The sequence below is a fragment of the Polypterus senegalus genome, chromosome 3 (genome assembly GCF_016835505.1).
Source record: "Polypterus senegalus isolate Bchr_013 chromosome 3, ASM1683550v1, whole genome shotgun sequence".
Classification (NCBI taxonomy): Eukaryota; Metazoa; Chordata; class Cladistia; order Polypteriformes; family Polypteridae; genus Polypterus; species Polypterus senegalus.
The window spans coordinates 180,403,412-180,421,157 of record NC_053156.1 but is presented as its reverse complement, the minus strand read 5'-3'; the positions used below and the strand labels follow the sequence as shown (position 1 = coordinate 180,421,157).

General features: G+C 36.7%; 1 protein-coding gene across 2 annotated transcripts in view; it reads left to right on the top strand.

The window, feature by feature from the left end:
- pdcd2 (programmed cell death 2) overlaps nt 1-11,442 on the top strand; it is a 45,614-nt gene extending 34,172 nt beyond the window's left edge. The window contains exons 5-6 of one of the 2 annotated variants that reach the window (XM_039748270.1): nt 681-791; nt 10,745-11,442. In XM_039748270.1, the coding sequence (XP_039604204.1) occupies nt 681-791; nt 10,745-10,906 (273 nt within the window). In that variant the 3' untranslated portion in view covers nt 10,907-11,442. Of the gene's footprint in view, nt 1-680; nt 792-6,005; nt 6,133-10,744 lie in introns of those variants that run through there. The other variant, XM_039748271.1, reaches the window with a different exon arrangement.
- Nucleotides 11,443-17,746: the final 6,304 nt, after the last annotated feature.

Genomic DNA, 17,746 nt, shown 5'->3' with positions numbered 1-17,746 from the left:
AAATGCACAGAACCAAAATTAGACAAAAGTTGTCTCTGTCCAAATATTTATGGACCTAACTGTAACTTAAACAATACTAAAATGAAATGAAATATAAAAATATATTCAGAATCTAATTTTAAATATTAATTAATTTTCATTATAATAATACTTCATTAATATAACAGTATTATAATTTTTTATTTCTGCACAAGATAAGCTTGTGCATAGTAAACTTTTTGGACTAATAGACCTATTGCCAGTCTTCTGCAGGAACACCTCCTGAATGCTTTCTTGAATATGCACACTCTGCTTACTGCATTATATTTCTGACTGACTCACATTGTTAAGTGTGTTTACCCACCCATTGAAGATGCTTTCAGACAAGAAATAACTTATTCCAGTATGGAGTGGAAGGCAATTAAAAAATCTTTGTTTAAATACTTTCTGTGTCAGATATGTTAGTCTGAATTTCTTAGCAACATATCCATCCAGCTGTCCTCCAGCCCACTTTATCCAGAGATGGGTCTTGGGAAACTATGAATATATATTTTGTTTAGTGTTTTGTTTTACGTGGTTAGGACTTGGAAAGTGATGTGTACATTTGGTTTTTAACATGTATTTTATAGCTATGTAATTTACTTGAGTATTAACTATACTTAAAAAGTTTCTTATTTTCTGTTTTTTTCCCTTCCTGTTAGATATTGCGCTACTGCAAAGGTGGATCTCCATTATGGGTTTGTGATAAAATACCTAGTAAAGTAGAGATTCCCAACTGTGATTGTGGAGCTGAACGAGTTTTTGAATTTCAGGTATGTTTAATTTTTTATTTCATTTTGATATGTTGTAAGTTATAAATGCTGAAAAAGGAAAAAAAAAAAAAAAACAATTACAATTTAATATAGTTATGCTACCTTTGAAGGTTAATGCCAAGAATATGAAAATAATAGAATAATGTTAATACTAAATTTAGCTTAATTTTCTCTATTTGGTTATTGGCGGCTCTCAAAAGAAAAGGAAAGGGGTTTGATATGAAAAGAAGAGTGCAAGAAATGTTTTCAATATTAGAAAACCATTTAGCCCAACATGGCCAATCAATCTCAATTGATCTACCTCAGTAGATCACCAACTTTTCAAGGCTTGGCAGACTGTATGTGTAAAAAAAATAATTGTCATGTGGTAAATATATTCTACACAAAAACAGAATTTATGATTTAATTTTTGACTTAGTCCACTTACCATTTATTCTTCTTACATGCTTCTTATGTATTCTACATGCAATTTCTATTAAAGCCTCTGTCACATGACTCAACTTTTCCAGCAATTTTCAGTTCATTTAAATAATCTTAGAGAGTCAGGAGCAGTTACAGCATGCTCTTGTGACCATCGGTAATGTAGTTTGACAAGCTTCATGACTCAGTCTTACTGATCTGTGACTTGCATCGAGAAAAAAAAAAAAAAAATGGTTGATTTTGTATATATGTGAAAAAGCTGGCATCCAGTGAGTGCTCACCAAGAGGTATATTGCATACAGTGCAGATATGGGCAGTAAAAAAACAGTGGGTTATGGTTAGAGTGTTTTTAGACTACAGAAACAAACATGTTTCATGTCTGTTAGGCCATGACAGAATGGAACAAATATACAGTTGTGTAATTTGTCATTCCATGCAAATCCTAGTCATGTATTCTGATATCCTCAAGGCAACAAAATCAAGCAACTGCAGCCATTAAGTCTGCCATATGCTTACTGTCTAGAAATCATATAATGTTCCCTGGTTTTAACCTCTTGTTCAGTTAGTGGGGGATCCATGAGTGAAAGTGCTGATGTAGCAAACATCCCGTTTTTAACAATTATAGGCAGATAGAACTTTGTCTCACCAGGTGGAAATTAAGTTTTTTACAGAAGCTCAACAAATAAATAACATTATTATGACAAACAGTAGTTTATAGAAGCAGCTGGGCCAGGTTCACTATACCAGTAGATTCAATCTTCATGTGTGGCGTTAACTATGCTAGAAGATCTTCTGGTATGTCATCAGTTTGCCATGAGGCAATCTTGTTTGATGATGGCACTATATGTATTGCTGTTTTTGCCATCCATTATATTGTGCATGTTTGTAGCAGCTGGCTATACTAATTCCTTAACTATATTGTGAGGCATGTCTGACTAACCATTGCTCACCATGTATGAAGCTTTTTGAAATTGCTTTCTGTTATAGACAGCATTTATTTGCATGGCAAAAGATAAGATGATGCCCTTTGAAAAAAATGTCCGTAGGTTATCTTTCTAAGATGTTTTGTTTCCAAGTGTCTCCATAATAATGAAGGTTTAAGATTATTATTTGACATTAACTTTGCACATACGACACACTGCATTCATCATATTCAAGCCTCTTTGTCAGGTTGTTTTTCACTTGGTTGTTTGTTTAATGGTTGTTGTTGGCATGAGATCTTAAGACTTATGTAATATATGTGTCTGTACAGTATATACAGGTGTCAGTTTGTGTTGTGGCACAAAACAATGTTTTTTAATAAAAGGATGCTAAAATGTTATAAATGCACACCCAGAAGTAATTGATAGTTTATTGTTAGACAAATTCACAGAGCCATGAACTTTAAATTAAGTCAAAATTAAAAAAGAATATATTAAACTTTATTGAAAATCTATTGTCTGACAATATAATGTGCATGCAATTTCTACGTGTTTTCAGAAGTATAGCACCTCAAGAGCCTATTTCTTGAAGTGAGTCTTATATGATATGTTGATATAAGTGATTGAATTTAACCCTCAAATTTCTGAAATTGTAAAACCACTGTTATGAAACAAACTCCTTCACATATCATCCCCACCATCACTGCCACCTTTCTCGTGTCTGCCTTGTACCCAGTGTAGCTGAGATTAAGCAGTGTGGGAGTGTTCAGCTAATTTATGTATATGTTTATATGTTAAGTATGTCTCAATTATACTGTAAGCGGTGGAGGTGAGGAGGTTATGGGCAGATTCATTTACTTCAAAGTAGGTCTGGGCAATATAGACATAACCCCTTATGTACTAAGTTGTTTTTGGCATTATTGCAAACTTGACCCTAAATCACATACCCAACGTTAAATGGTTACTACTCTGCTTATGTAATAAAGGAGTTGTAAATGCCTGAAGAGTAGCGAGTACAACACTTCATATTTTTAAAAGAAAGGATTTATATGATTGAAAACCTTTGTTTACAACAATATCAACTAAATAAAGCACAAAAAGGTGTTTCTTTGGTGATTTCTCACTAAAAGACTGGATATTATAGTACATAACCATGACATTCTGTGATTCATAACCCTGGAATCAATTTTCTTTTGTGTCCCAGTCTGTCAACTGTCATTGTACCAGGTTACACTGTTTGGCATAAGGTGTCCCCTTGTTTGAAAAGAAAATGTCCCTTTTTGGAAACATTTAGTCTCTTAAACCTAAACAATCTTTCAAAATAAGTATTGTGGCAACAGTTGTTTTCTTTAGTTTTTTTAGAAACAAAAAATGTATGTATACATACAAACATCCATTGTATATTCTGTTATCTATTATTAAAAAAACAAAGGTGCAGAGTATCTTCTCAAGTGATACTCTGCCAAGCCTCTAATGCAATCATCTTCAGCTCCTGCTTTTTTCGAGGGTTTGTCCCCATAAGTTTTTTCATCAGCATATGGAAGGCATGCTCAATATTGTATTTAAAATCTGGTGACTGGCTTGGCCATTCAGGAATTTTCAATATTTTTAAAACATTATCTTATTGTTGGATAAAGTGCCAGTAATGAGTTTGGAGGCATTTACTGGAACTCGGTCAAATAAGATATTTATTTACAGTGGTGTGAAAAATTATTTGCCCCCTTCCTGATTTCTTATTCTTTTGCATGTTTGTCACACAAAATGTTTCTGATCATCAAACACATTTAATCATTAGTCAAATATAACACAAGTAAACACAAAATGCAGTTTTTAAATGATGATTTTTATTATTTAGGGAGAAAAAAAATCCAAACCTACATGGCCCTGTGTGAAAAGTAATTGCCCCTTGTTAAAAAATAACCTAACTTTGGTGTATCACACCTGAGTTCAATTTCCGTAGCCACCCCCAGGCCTGATTACAGCCACACCTGTTTCAATCAAGAAATCACTTAAATAGGAGCTGCCTGACACAGAGAAGTAGACCAAAAGCACCTCAAAAGCTAGACATCATGCCAAGATCCAAAGAAATTCAGGAACAAATGAGAACAGAAGTAATTGAGATCTATCAGTCTGGTAAAGGTTATAAAGCCATTTCTAAAGCTTTGGGACTCCAGCGAACCACAGTGAGAGCCATTATCCAGAAATGGTAAAAACATGGAACAGTGATGAACCTTCCCAGGAGTGGCCGGCCGACCAAAATTACCCCAAGAGCGCAGAGCGACTCATCCGAGAGGTCACAAAAGACCCCAGGACAACGTCTAAAGAACTGTAGGCCTCACTTGCCTCAATTAAGGTCTGTGTTCACGACTCCACCATAAGAAAGAGACTGGGCAAAAACGGCCTGCATGGCAGATTTCCAAGACGCAAGCCACTGTTAAGCAAAAGAACATTAGGGCTCGTCTCAATTTTGCTAAGAAACATCTCAATGATTGCCATGACTTTTGGGAAAATACCTTGTGGACTGATGAGACAAAAGTTGAACTTTTGGAAGGCAAATGTCCGTTACATCTGGCGTAAAAGGAACACAGCATTTCAGAAAAAGAACATCATACCAACAGTAAAATATGGTGGTGGTAGTGTGATGGTCTGGGGTTGTTTTGCTGCTTCAGGGCCTGGAAGGCTTGCTGTGATAGATGGAACCATGAATTCTACTGTCTACCAAAAAATCCTGAAGGAGAATGTCCGGCCATCTGTTCGTCAACTCAAGCTAAAGCGATCTTGGGTGCTGCAACAGGACAATGACCCAAAACACACTAGCAAAACCACCTCTGAATGGCTGAAGAAAAACAAAATGAAGACTTTGGAGTGGCCTAGTCAAAGTCCTGACCTGAATCCAATTGAGATGCTATGGCATGACCTTAAAAAGGCGGTTCATGCTAGAAAACCCTCAAATAAAGCTGAATTACAACAATTCTGCAAAGATGAGTGGGCCAAAATTCCTCCAGAGCGCTGTAAAAGACTCACTGCAAGTTATCGCAAACGCTTGATTGCAATTATTGCTGTTAAGGGTGGCCCAACCAGTTATTAGGTTCAGGGGGCAAATACTTTTTCACACAGGGCCATGTAGGTTTGTATTTTTTTTCTCCCTAAATAATAAAAACCATCATTTAAAAACTGCATTTTGTGTTTACTTGTGTTATATTTGACTAATGGTTAAATGTGTTTGATGATCAGAAACATTTTGTGTGACAAACATGCAAAAGAATAAGAAATCAGGAAGGGGGCAAATAGTTTTTCACACCACTGTATGCCCCAGTATTCATTACTGTCAGTAGTTAGATCATTAATGATAAGTGTGCCATTACCAATGGCAGCCATACATGTTCAAGCCATAACATCCCCCAACTACATTTAACAGATAAAGTGGAATGCTTTGGATCTTGGTAATTTTCTTTTCATCGCCACACTTTGCTCTTTCCATCACTCTAATACAGTTTAATCTGTGTCCCTTCTGTCCACAACACCTTTTTCCAGAATTCTGCAGGCTATTTTAGGTACTATTCACAAAGTGTATTCTGGCCATCCTGTGTGGCAACTGTATTTATGTTAGCAAAGTCTTCAATGGATAGTAGTCTCTGACACATACACATCTGCACCCTGAAGACTGATCCTGTTCTGTCAGACAAGCATTTGAGGATTTTTCTTTACCATAGTGAGGATTCTTCTGTCACCAGCAGTGGAGGCCTACCAGTCCCATTGTGATTAATGAGCTCACCAATGTATTCTCTCTTCTTAATCCAGGTAGTTAATTTAGGAAATTCAAGATTTTTACCAGTGTCTCTAATGGTTTTATTCTTGTTTTTCAACCTCCTAGTGGCTTCTTTCACACCTGAGTAACCACAAACAACTATGACGTCAGTTGTCCCAAACATTATGGTTCCCTGAAGTGGTGGTGGGGACATGCATAAAAAGTGTTGTAATTTCTACATGGTGTGACAGAAATGTATTCACAAACCCTTAAATTAAAGTCTGCAATGTGCTCTTTCATCAAGTCTGAATTGTTTGATTTGTGATTTTAAACTCTGGAGGGGAAAATCAAGGAAAAATTTGTATTTTTGTTAAACATTATGGAAGGCACTGTATTTCCAATGTGTTACACACAGCTGCAACATATAGTATGAATGGCAAATCATAGATAACTGTACATCATTAAAATGTCCTGACAGCTAGTTATCCAAAAGTAATAAGCCTTTCAGTGTATATGGCTAAAAGCAGATTTACTCAGTTGTGATGCACAGCTTGTCTGGGGTATACATGTACAATTTGTATATTTTAATAATGAAAGAGAGAAGGCAACATGGAAACGTAATGACATACATGAAAGAAGACATGCTTGCCTATGTAAAAGTACCATTATTGCTTTTGATTGATTGAAATATGGCTGTGTGTTTTTCTTTTTTTTTTAATACAAAAATTTGATATTGGATATTTCTCAATATGCTCTCAAAACACCTTAAAAGATTGAAGATCAGCACTATACATGCAACAAACCTAGTATATTTTCTAACAAATATAAAATTTTTGCAAAAGAAATACTTTTTCCCTAAAATGTAACAAATATGTGAATAGCTGTTCTCAAAAAAACATTTCATATAGCATGTTTTTCCAGCCCTTTTTATTTAATGCCTCCTCTATTTATTTCTGATTTTCCATTGTATATATTCCGTTCTAAACCCAGACTGCCTTGCTGGCAATCAGTGTTTGTAAACTATCTCTCTGTGTCTACATTTGACTGTTTTTATAAGGGAAGACAAAGCTCTTAATTCATTACCTTACAAATCACACATCATTATACATGTACATGTGTATACTGTAAATCATAAAAAATACTGTATGTATGTTCATCATTTGTAATAGTTCCAAATTATATATTTGCATGTAATGCCATTTCTAACTCTGGTCAAACAAATCACAGAAAAGAGTATAATGAAATCAAGTTTTTCTGTCTGATGATATTTATTTGTATTTGTTTATTTGTCTAAAATAAATAATGAAGAAGAACAGTTAGACTACACCAAATGATGAGTAAAATAAAATGTCTTTACAGTGCTTTAACAGCTCAAGTTAACAGTGTTGAAAAAGTTATCTTCCAGTTCTTGAATCAAAATTACAAAACAAATCTAACAATTAACAGAACCTGTGGTAAAATCCTTTTCATTTATCTGAAAAGGCATACAAATAAATGCCACATCCTAAATGCTGCCACATACTGTTGTAGCAGTCCGGTGCCACTCATATTCACACCGCCATAGGAACATTGATTTATTTTTTTGGTGGAGATTCCAGGAATGCACCCAGCCTTAGCCCAACTCACACACAGAGATATGAAATAACAGGATGTAAATTAATAAAGCTGTACATTGACTGAACAAAAATATGAGTAACAAATAGACAGCTAAACCACCCATTTCCGCATGACAATATTGAATACTAACACAACAATAAACACTAAGGAACAAGTCCATAAATAGTCCAAATGCAGAGGTAGTGGATGAAGTGGAATGAAGGAAATGATGACCATCCAGGAAACAGCTTTCTGTAAGTAATGTATTAAACAGTCTTACTGGTAGTCCTGATGCAGTGAGGGTTGATAAGATTTGGGGAGCACTCCCTCCGATGGAAGTACGATGATCAATCCAACACTAATCACATGACAGGCCGTACATCCTTACAGGCTTGACAATCCAGGACAGAAACGATATTCCACCTGTGGTACTGCAGACAAGACAAACATATGAACACAAAACAACAGGGCCTCTTGCTGCTTAGCCAGCTCCCTTTTAAGATTTCCAACCCCTCTTGTCCTCTGCAGCCCCTGCTTTCTCCTCAAATGTCCAATCAGGGCAACACCCTTGAGGCAGCAGGGAGGCAGTCCTTTAAGTTGTAGCGCAGCTACGCTTGTGTCATAGCCAGAAATGTTGGCACCCCTGCAGTTTGTGTGTTTATTTCTTTTGTTTGCATTGGAACAACACAAAAAAGCAACATTCCACACAGAAGTGGACTGGACAAATTTGACTTTTTTTTCTCTGATTTGTTTTGTTCCAATGCAGACAAAAAATGTTTGGAATATCAAAGCATTTGTAATTGCAACAGTTTTCTGGGAGAAGAGGTGCATTTACTGAAAGATTTCCATGGGTGCCAATATGTTTGGCCATGACTGCAACGGTATATAAATAGATTAACGTGATGATCATCGGATAGACATTAACTAATCTTTTACAACAGTTTTTTTTTTTTTTAACTATTAACTCAGATGTGGACAAATTTGTTGACATGCTTTTTACTTATTTAGAGTACAAACAGAATATTTCTAGCAATAACACAATTGAAAATGGCATGGACAAAAATGATGGGACCCATAACCTAATATTTTGTTGTTTAGAGGTAATCATGGGCAGTTTGTTTGTCTCCAGAATGTCTTGATAGTTTTGAGATTCCATTGATCCCTGCAGAGACTCAAGGCACCCTGTGCCAGACCCAGCAAAGCAGCCGCAAAACATAACAGCACCTCCTCCATGTTTCGCAGTAGGTATGGAGTCCTTTTCTTTGAAAGCTTCTTTTGTTATCTTTGCTAGGCACCAATAAATGTGCCCATGCCATTGTAGAAAAAACAGTACTTTATCTCCTTTCACACTTGTTTGCTTTACTCGATGATGTATCAACAGCATGCAGATACACGTGGGACAATTGTTTTTCATTCAATCGCTTTTCAGGAAGCATAAGGCACTCTTTCAATGAGCTGTAGGAGTACCGATAAATTTGTCCATGTCTGCTTTATCACTGGCAGACACAAGTTAAACATTGCAAACTGCTGAAAGTACACAAAAATACAACAGAACTGTAAATGGGATGAAATAACACCAAACCAATAGCTTCAACATTTAGGACAGACTTTATCACAGTCATTAGGAAGTTCAGTTCACCTGATAAACAAAAGTATAAACTCAATATGAAAATGAAGTGCAGTTTACCCAATAACTGGGGAAACAAACATACAACAAAGAAAAGTACGAAGACTACTGTTTTTTCATGCGTGAAATGAATGGATGAGGGTTTATGCTGTGTAGATGACTCACTTCTGATGTGATGTGAATTACTGGCTAGTGCATTTATTTGATCACTAAAAAAAGTATGTGTATGTTCTGGGTGCAAGCTGACAGGAAAATGAGTGCTTTTGCAATACAGCAGTTATTGCAGCTGTTTTATTTTATAGAATTTTTTCCCCAAGTTTGACCTATAAACTTGGAGCATTGTTACTATATATTGTCATTCAGTAAGCAAGCCCATTGTTGAGATGAGCATGTGGTAATGCTATAGAGAGGACTTCAATTGTCAGCAGTAGTGCTCATGGGTAAATTGGAAGAGGCTCTTCTGATGTGACGAAAAATAGCTTTTCCAAGTGATGCTTGAGTGTTTTTTTTATTTACTGGCTTGTCCACTTAATGATATGCTCAGTCCCATCCACAATTATTGGTACCCCGATAAAGATAATTAAAAATAACGTTATTTAAAAAACAATATTTTAGTGATTTACCTTAATCTCAAAATAAAAAGAAATTCAACCTTTAACGGAACTCATTTTATTCTGTGAATAAATAATTCAACGTAAAGAAATGGATTTTTTAACAAAACCACAAGCATTATGACTATTGGTACCATTGTATTTAATACTTTGTACAACCTCCCTTTGCCAATAAAACAGCACTGAGTCATCTTTGTCATAAGGTTGGATAATATAGAGCAGGGAATCTGAGACCATTCAGATGTCAACATTATATTTTATAGGGTTGCTTTTTTGGTATTTGATGAAAATGCAAGTAAATACTACAAGAGAAACTGAAGCTTGGGCAAAAATTCATCATTCATATTTACAGTGACTCCCAAACACAAGCTAATGTATCCTTAAAGAGACTAATGGACAAAGAGGTGAATGTTCCCTGTTGGCCCAGTCAAAGGTCTGTTCTCTATCTAAATGATAATGTATGGAATTATGAGAAAATGGCTGTGCATTTGGCAGTCATGTGGCTAACCTGAACAACCTGGGGCAAGTCTGCTTGGAAGAATAGATCATAAACATCAATCAGGGAACAACACTGGTATATACTTACCCAAAAGATGTAGCTGTTATTTTTGTGTGTGTTTTTATTTCTTAAAACATTCTTCTGACACGTACAACAGTTACATCAATGACATATCCAGTAACTTAAGGTTTTTTCAAAGTTCAATTACAGTCTATATTTCATTATTAAACTGTGACATTTTATAGCAATCTCTTCAAATACATTTGCCTAAAGGCAAGACGGTTCTAGATTTACAAAAAATGTGATTTGTTGTTTTTTTTTTATTTATTTTAGTGGTTCATCTTGGCATTTATATTGTATGATTCAGTTGAAGTGTACAACTATGACATCAACAGAGGTAGTCAAGTCCAACATCTTAATAAAATGATTTACTATTTCACTTTGGTATGCGTCCTAAAAATAAAAAGCACTTGTGAAAAATATATCTTTCTACCACTGAATGGCATGTAAAAATATACTTTTTTTATTTCAGATAATGCCACAGTTGCTAAATCATCTGAATGTGGATCACATAGGAGCCAGCATTGACTGGGGAACCTTGGTGATCTACACATGCAAAGATAGCTGTGACCAAGGCAATCGATATACTGCTGAATTCCTTTGGAAGCAGGACTTTTCTTCAGATGATGTGTAACTTTAATTGTATTGTATTCCATTGTCTTTGACAAATTCTGAAAAGCTTAATTCTTAATATGAAATATAAGGAAGAAATTCTAAATGAATACCCATTAAAATCCAGAATTTACCAGATATTTTATATTTTCTTTTACAGTTATTGCCTCCAGGTGTCACATGTTTTTAACATAATTTCACGATATGTGTAATATACTGTGTATATATAACTAGTTTAGTGAATAGTAATAAAATTTTATTATTTTTAAATATGTTATAAAAAGCAAGGCATCTTGGTGAAGTATTATTAATGTATGCTCCACAAAATTAGAAAAATAATGTTTTTCTGTTGTAATGCTGCTTCTGGTATTTCTACTGAAAGAAAATGTGAAAAAAAAATCAATTATCTTTGTTACGTAAATAAGTTAAACAACTAAATAACTTGTCCACTTCCAAGTACCATACATAGAGCCCTCTTCTGTGGCTTCTACCTCCTGCCTGTGTGCATTTACACAAACCCTCTGGCTTAATTTCAGCTTTAAACAAACCCAAACTCTCCATCACCAGTCTCTACCAGGCAAGCCCCAGTAACATTTCTGTTGTGGGGTCAGCATTTTTTTTTTGACTACAAGGACATCTGACTGTAACTCTTACTCGTAACCTTTAGGCCGGAGTTACTTCACACGACGCGACGCATGCTGCAGCGGACGCTCTTGCTACGCAAGTGTTGTAGTGTTTATACTTGCGCGCGTACTTTACGTAAATCTGGAGGAATCCACCAGGCAGCAGTGCGAGATATTATCGCGGTGAGAACATGTTCGGCTTCTCTGTGTTGTGAATTACCTAAACAACTATTAAATTCGATAACACCTTACCGCAATATCTCTGAAAATTATGTTTATTTGATTAAATTCATCAATCCAGGGATGTGTCTATTCCATCAAGCATTGGGCACGAGTGAGAAACAATCCATGGACAAGGCCTCAGGTCATTGCAAAGTGAATACAAGCACTCGCATGCACTAGCGTCATTTTAGCGGCATCAAATCCCCAAATCTGCATATCTTTGGAAGGAAACCGGAGCACAGTGTGGAATACAAGCAGGAAATACCAGCAACATAACTCCCTGCGAGACAGCAGTGCTATCGCTCCGCCACCGTGACACCCCCATGTGTGTAATTATTCCCCCATGTGTGTGATTAACAGTATTCATTATTTAAACAAAATTATATTTAAATTGTAACATACATACTTTAATGCATTTCATCATGAAAGTGGTATCAAGTAGAAATCTAAAGATTCTAAATGTGCAGAGAGTTGGAATATTAATATTAATTTGTTCTGTGTGGCGATCTATTGCTGCTTGCTGCTGCTGTCAAGTCCAAGAAGCTTGTAGCGATTAAAAACTGGGATGAGGTTTACAATGGTCTGCATCAATGATAAACTACGAGGTTAAAGTGGACATTTTGAGATTAAAGCCGAAATTTCCACTTTAATCACAAAATACACGTTTTCACCGTGTCCTTTATTTTTTTCTCAGTGGTTCAAATATAACGCTATACATTATGTTGCTGTTGTTAAGTTGCAAAAATAAAAAAAGCACAAAAAAGATGGTATGTGAGACTTTTAAAATGTGTCATTACGATCGGGAATATGTGACGCTTGAATATATAAGCACCACGAATGCATCTGTATGTCACCATTTTGCTTCACCACATCAAAGCATTCACCCCGTAGGATCTGCATAGAGGCTTTCTGTCACATGTAGATAGAAAACAGAGACTCTGATGTCACGTTGCAATTTTTAGCACACTGCGCCCCCCTGCTGGTACTGCAACTCACGCACGCGATTTCTGAGGACCTGCTCAGAGGACGCATGAAATGAACGCTGGGAACACGTGGCAGCCATGATGCGGGCGCGTACGTGTTCTGAGCGTGAAGTATAAATCGGCCCTTAGGCGTAAAACCAGACTGTTCCGGTCGCTGGTAGGTGAGCAAGTGATCACGGATCCTATTGAGGACCACCCTAGCAAGGACCTTACACGGCACCGAAAGCAGTGTTATTTCCCTGTAGTTGCTGCTTCTTTTCTGATCCAAACAAACCTTTTATTGGCTGTGGCCAAAGAGTTAGATTTTTTTTTCATCTGTTCACTGGACTAGTTCAGAAATTCCTCTATCTTATGCTGATGTTGTTTTGCACGCGTAAGATGTTTTTTGTTATGAGATCACAGGTAAGATTTCCAGCTTATTGCTCTTCTATGAAGGTGATGAACAATGCCTTTTCCAGCATGATGGAACACCATGCCATAAGGCAAAAGTGATAACTAAGTAGCTCAGGAAACACAACATTAAACTTTTGGGTCCATGGCCAGGAAACTCACAGACTTTACTCCCATTGAGAACTTGTGGTCAGTCCTTAAGAGGCGGTTGGACAAACAAAAAGCCACAAATTCTGACAAACTCCAAGCATTGATTATGCAAGAATTGGCTGCCATTAGTCAGGATTTGGCCCAGAAGTTGATTAACAGCATGCCAGGGTAAATTGCAGAGGTCTGGAAAAGAAGGGCCAACACTGCAAATATTGACTGTTTGCATAAACTTAATCTAATTGTCAGTAAAAAATCTTTGAAACTTATGAAATGCTTGTAATTATACTTCAGTATACCATAGAAACATCTGACAAAAAGATCTAAAAATACTGAAGCAGCAAATTTTGTGAAAACCAATACTTGTGTCATTCTCAAAATGTTTGGCCACGACTGTATATGAGCTGTTATTTCTGTCAAACTTAACTGGACTTCCAGGTCTTGTAATGACCTCCACCATTACCGTCAAGTACCATTTCTAAATTACATTTTCAACTGTGGAAATTGCTAGCTGGAAGTGTTTTGATATATTTTTATATACCTACCCTGCTTTGTAGGCATCATTTAGTTCATTTTTCATATCCTCTGTCAGTTGCTTAGAAAAGCCTGTGGTTGCTCAATGTTGTACAGTCCTTGACGAGTCAACAATGGATTAGGCTCTGCAAATGTCTTCATCTGACAACTCTTAATGATAACTTGACTGGACTAACATCTAATGTGCTGAGCAAGATCAGACTAAAGAGTTCCTGGATATTTCAACTGAAAGGATGCCCAAAACCTTGCAAGTGACACATTTATTTTAAATACTAACTGCATACTATTCAGAACATTTTCATACAAATGCCATTGTTTTAGTTTGTTGGCAGTCAATGGTTAATTGCCTTTTATTTTATTTATTTTTTTACTCCAAATTTCAACTTTTGCATGGAACTTCACTGTCTGCCAGGACATTACTTTCTTGTTGGTCTGGTGCCCCTGCCTACTCCACTTCCAGACCATCAGGTACCATAAGGTCTATTGCCCATTGTAGCTTGTGCCTTCCTACACAAGTATATACAGAGCTTTTGCTGGTGTATTTCCTGCTTGGAAGTTTTTGAGGGACATCTGTGGGCACCCATCTTAGTGGTGCCCTTACCAGCTGAGAATACCTTTAAATTGTAATGGCATTATATGTATTTTTTACTTAGATTTTTTTTTTTTCAGACAATCCCACAGTTGTTAAATAATGCATATAAATTGTGATGTATTAATTTCCTCCTTTCGTAAAGCATAAACAAGCAAACTAATTTAGCTTTTTTTTAGTATTAATTTCTAAATTGACAACATTTAGTAAATCTTTCAAATAAAAACCTTTTTGTAAATTTAGTAAATCTTTCAAATAAAAACCTTTTTGTAAATATATGTAACTTTCATTTTATTTATTAGCAACTAACGTTTAATTTTAAAGTCAGTTTCGTTGATTAAATGTCAGAAGCCTAAGGCCGTAGATAAACTGAAAGCACCTCCCTTCCTAAAATATCAGGAACAGAAAGTGCATAAATGTCTCACAGAAAAGTTCTACACAGTAGAGTAAGTGGATACTCATTTAAGGTGTAGTTTTGATAAAGTAGTTACAAAACTTGTTATGGGTGCTTCTAGAAACAGATTTTGACCCAGTAAACAGTTTGTATAGTTAATTAAGAACCTTGTAGATGATACCCTGGATAAGGCACATGCAAAATGTTGTTTTTGTGGTTGGCCATTTATATTTTTGTTTGGCTTATTCAGATGTTACAGAAAAAAAGGTATTTTGACTGAATACAGTGGTCAAGGAATAAATGGAAAAAGGCTGTTCTAATTAAAAGGTGTTATCTACCATCCATATACTTCATGATCTTTTATGAGATAATTCCACTTTTAATCGTGTAGCTCAGTAGATCTGGTAAGTAAACAAAATCTTGAATGGTGAAAAGGAAAATATACACCCCATATAAAGAGGTTAAAAAATGAATGAATGAAGTAACATAAGAGACATAGAGCATAAGTGTGACAATATTTAAATCTCTACATGAACAACAAAAATCTAAAAAAAACTGTCTTATTTCAGAATATGTTGACTAGAATAACATTGCCAAGGCAATCAGGTCTGGGTATAGGCTACTACTTTACTGCTTGTCATGCTGTGGACCTTAAGCATGCACAAGTTACAAGGTTAAATGTCTAAAGAAACACAGCATTTTCAGGGATGAAAAAACTTGTGTACTTCACAAAAAGTCCTCAAATTGTGTTAGCCTTCAGAAAGAGCAATAGCTTGCCAAATATGCACAGTGCATTTTTATCTGGTGATTTCTATGTGGAAGTAAACTTGATGAGATCACTTTTAAAAAAGTATTCATTCTAAACAAAAGTCACAGCAAGACAAAGGCCACAGTTACTAAGGTTTTTGTGCATTCCACAATGTCTTGAATGTCACCAGAAAAAAAAAAAGTAAGAGGGCTATGGCCTTCTGGAGGCAGGTGTGCTGCTGTGTTCACAGACAATATGGATTAAGCCTTTCCTCAAGATCATAATTGCAGGCTGGAGTTCAGAAGACTGATAGAATTGAGCTGTAATATCTGATGCAAGTGACTGTACCAGCACATCCGATTGGTCCATCTGAGAGATCATTTCTGATCTGTCACCTGTCCTTCTCCTGAAACTACTGGCAAACACAATTTATGAATCGGGGGGATACTCCATGCTGCTGCCTTCTCCTCATACCTTCTTCATGATCTGATTTTACTATAGGACAATTCCAGGCTACACACAGCTGCTGTGATCACTACTATCTTGAGGAATGCTGGTCTTCAGGTGCTGCCCTGGCCTGTTTCTATCCTGACTGTAATCCAACAGAGCACCTTTAGATCTGCCATGTAAGGCAATATCCAGAGATGTGACACTCTGCCTGCCAATAGTAAGCAACTTCATCAGATCCATCGTTATGAATGTGATAAAATTCCACAACTGCAGAATATGAGGCTCTGTGTGCCAGCGGTGCCAAACAGTGATGGCCCCAAAAGGCAGCTTCACAAAATACAGGAAGTGACTGTTGGTAGTATTGGGGAGCTATGAACTGCTAACCAGTGTGCCAGTAATTAAAATGATATATATACTAGGGGGCTCCACCCCCTGCTTGCTTCGCTCTCCCACCCCCAGGTTTGGTTTACCAGTTAGACAATTTAAAGAGATTGTTATTTTCATGGGAATTGTTACATATGCATTATTTCCACTTTTATTTTAAAACATTTTTGTAAAAACAATATTTGTCCTTTATTTCCTGCCCTGGGCGGGGTTAAATCTCTTTCTCGCGAGACGTATAATGTTGCTCGCGTTGTGAAGGGGGTGTCTGAAGAGATGCGGTCAGTTGTTGCAGCTGCTGCTGGCGAGCTACATGTTCTACTTGTCGCACTTTGCATCAATCATTTAAAAGCCTGTAGATCAGCTGTCCTTTTGCCACTTCACGTCTCTGCTGCTAGCTTTGTGAAGGGTGGGGCGAGTCCTGAACGCACGCTAAGGAGATGCGTGTTCTGCTTGTCGTTGTTTTAAGAGCTGGGTGCACCTGAAGTGTGTCTGCCAAAAGCATTGCAACAACTGCTAGGTTAGATGTCCGTGAACTTGTTTTAAATTGTTTGTAAGTACAGCGTGACGTGCAAAAGTCACTATCTCAAGGGTTTTGCTTCCTAAGATTGTAATGTCTAGTCTCGCATGACATCAAAGTGTCTCTCCAAGATGATCAGGTCTCGATCGCTTCGCTCAACCTCCCAGAAGCCCCACTACTCTTCTGCCACTTTGTGTCTCTCTTGTTCACATTGTGAAGGAGGGAAGCTGAACGCACGCTAAGGGCTTGTTTATACTTCACGCTCAGAACGCATATGCACACGCATCATGGCTGTCACACGTTCCCAGTGTTCATTTGACGCGTCCTCTGAGCAGGTCCTCAGAAATTAATGTGACGTGTGTGCAAGTTGCAGTACCAACAAAATGTCGGGGGGCGCAGTGTGCTAAAAGTTGTAACGTTACGTCAGAGTCTCTGTTTACTATCTACATGTGATAGAAAGCCTCTTTGCGGATCCTACAGGATCGATGTGCAAGCTTCAATGCTTGATAAATGGTTTGATATGGTGAAGCAAAATGCCGACATACAGATGCATTTGTGGTGCTTTTATATTCAAGCGTCACATATTCCTGATCGTAATGACACAACAAATTTAATAAGTCTCACATACTGTCTTCTATGCCGTCTTGTTTTTCTAGGGCTTCCTCCTGACCTGACAGCAGTGGTAAACAGCAATAGATCACCATACTGAACACATTAAATGTATGCTATTCCAACTCTCTGCACATTTATAGGGTGGTCCAGATCTAATTATGCAATTTTCATTACGCTAAGACTTATTAAGTTTATTACATAGAAAATCTCCCGAAAAATCCAGGCCCATCGAGAAGTCTACGAATTAATGACATGAAGAATCGTCTTTG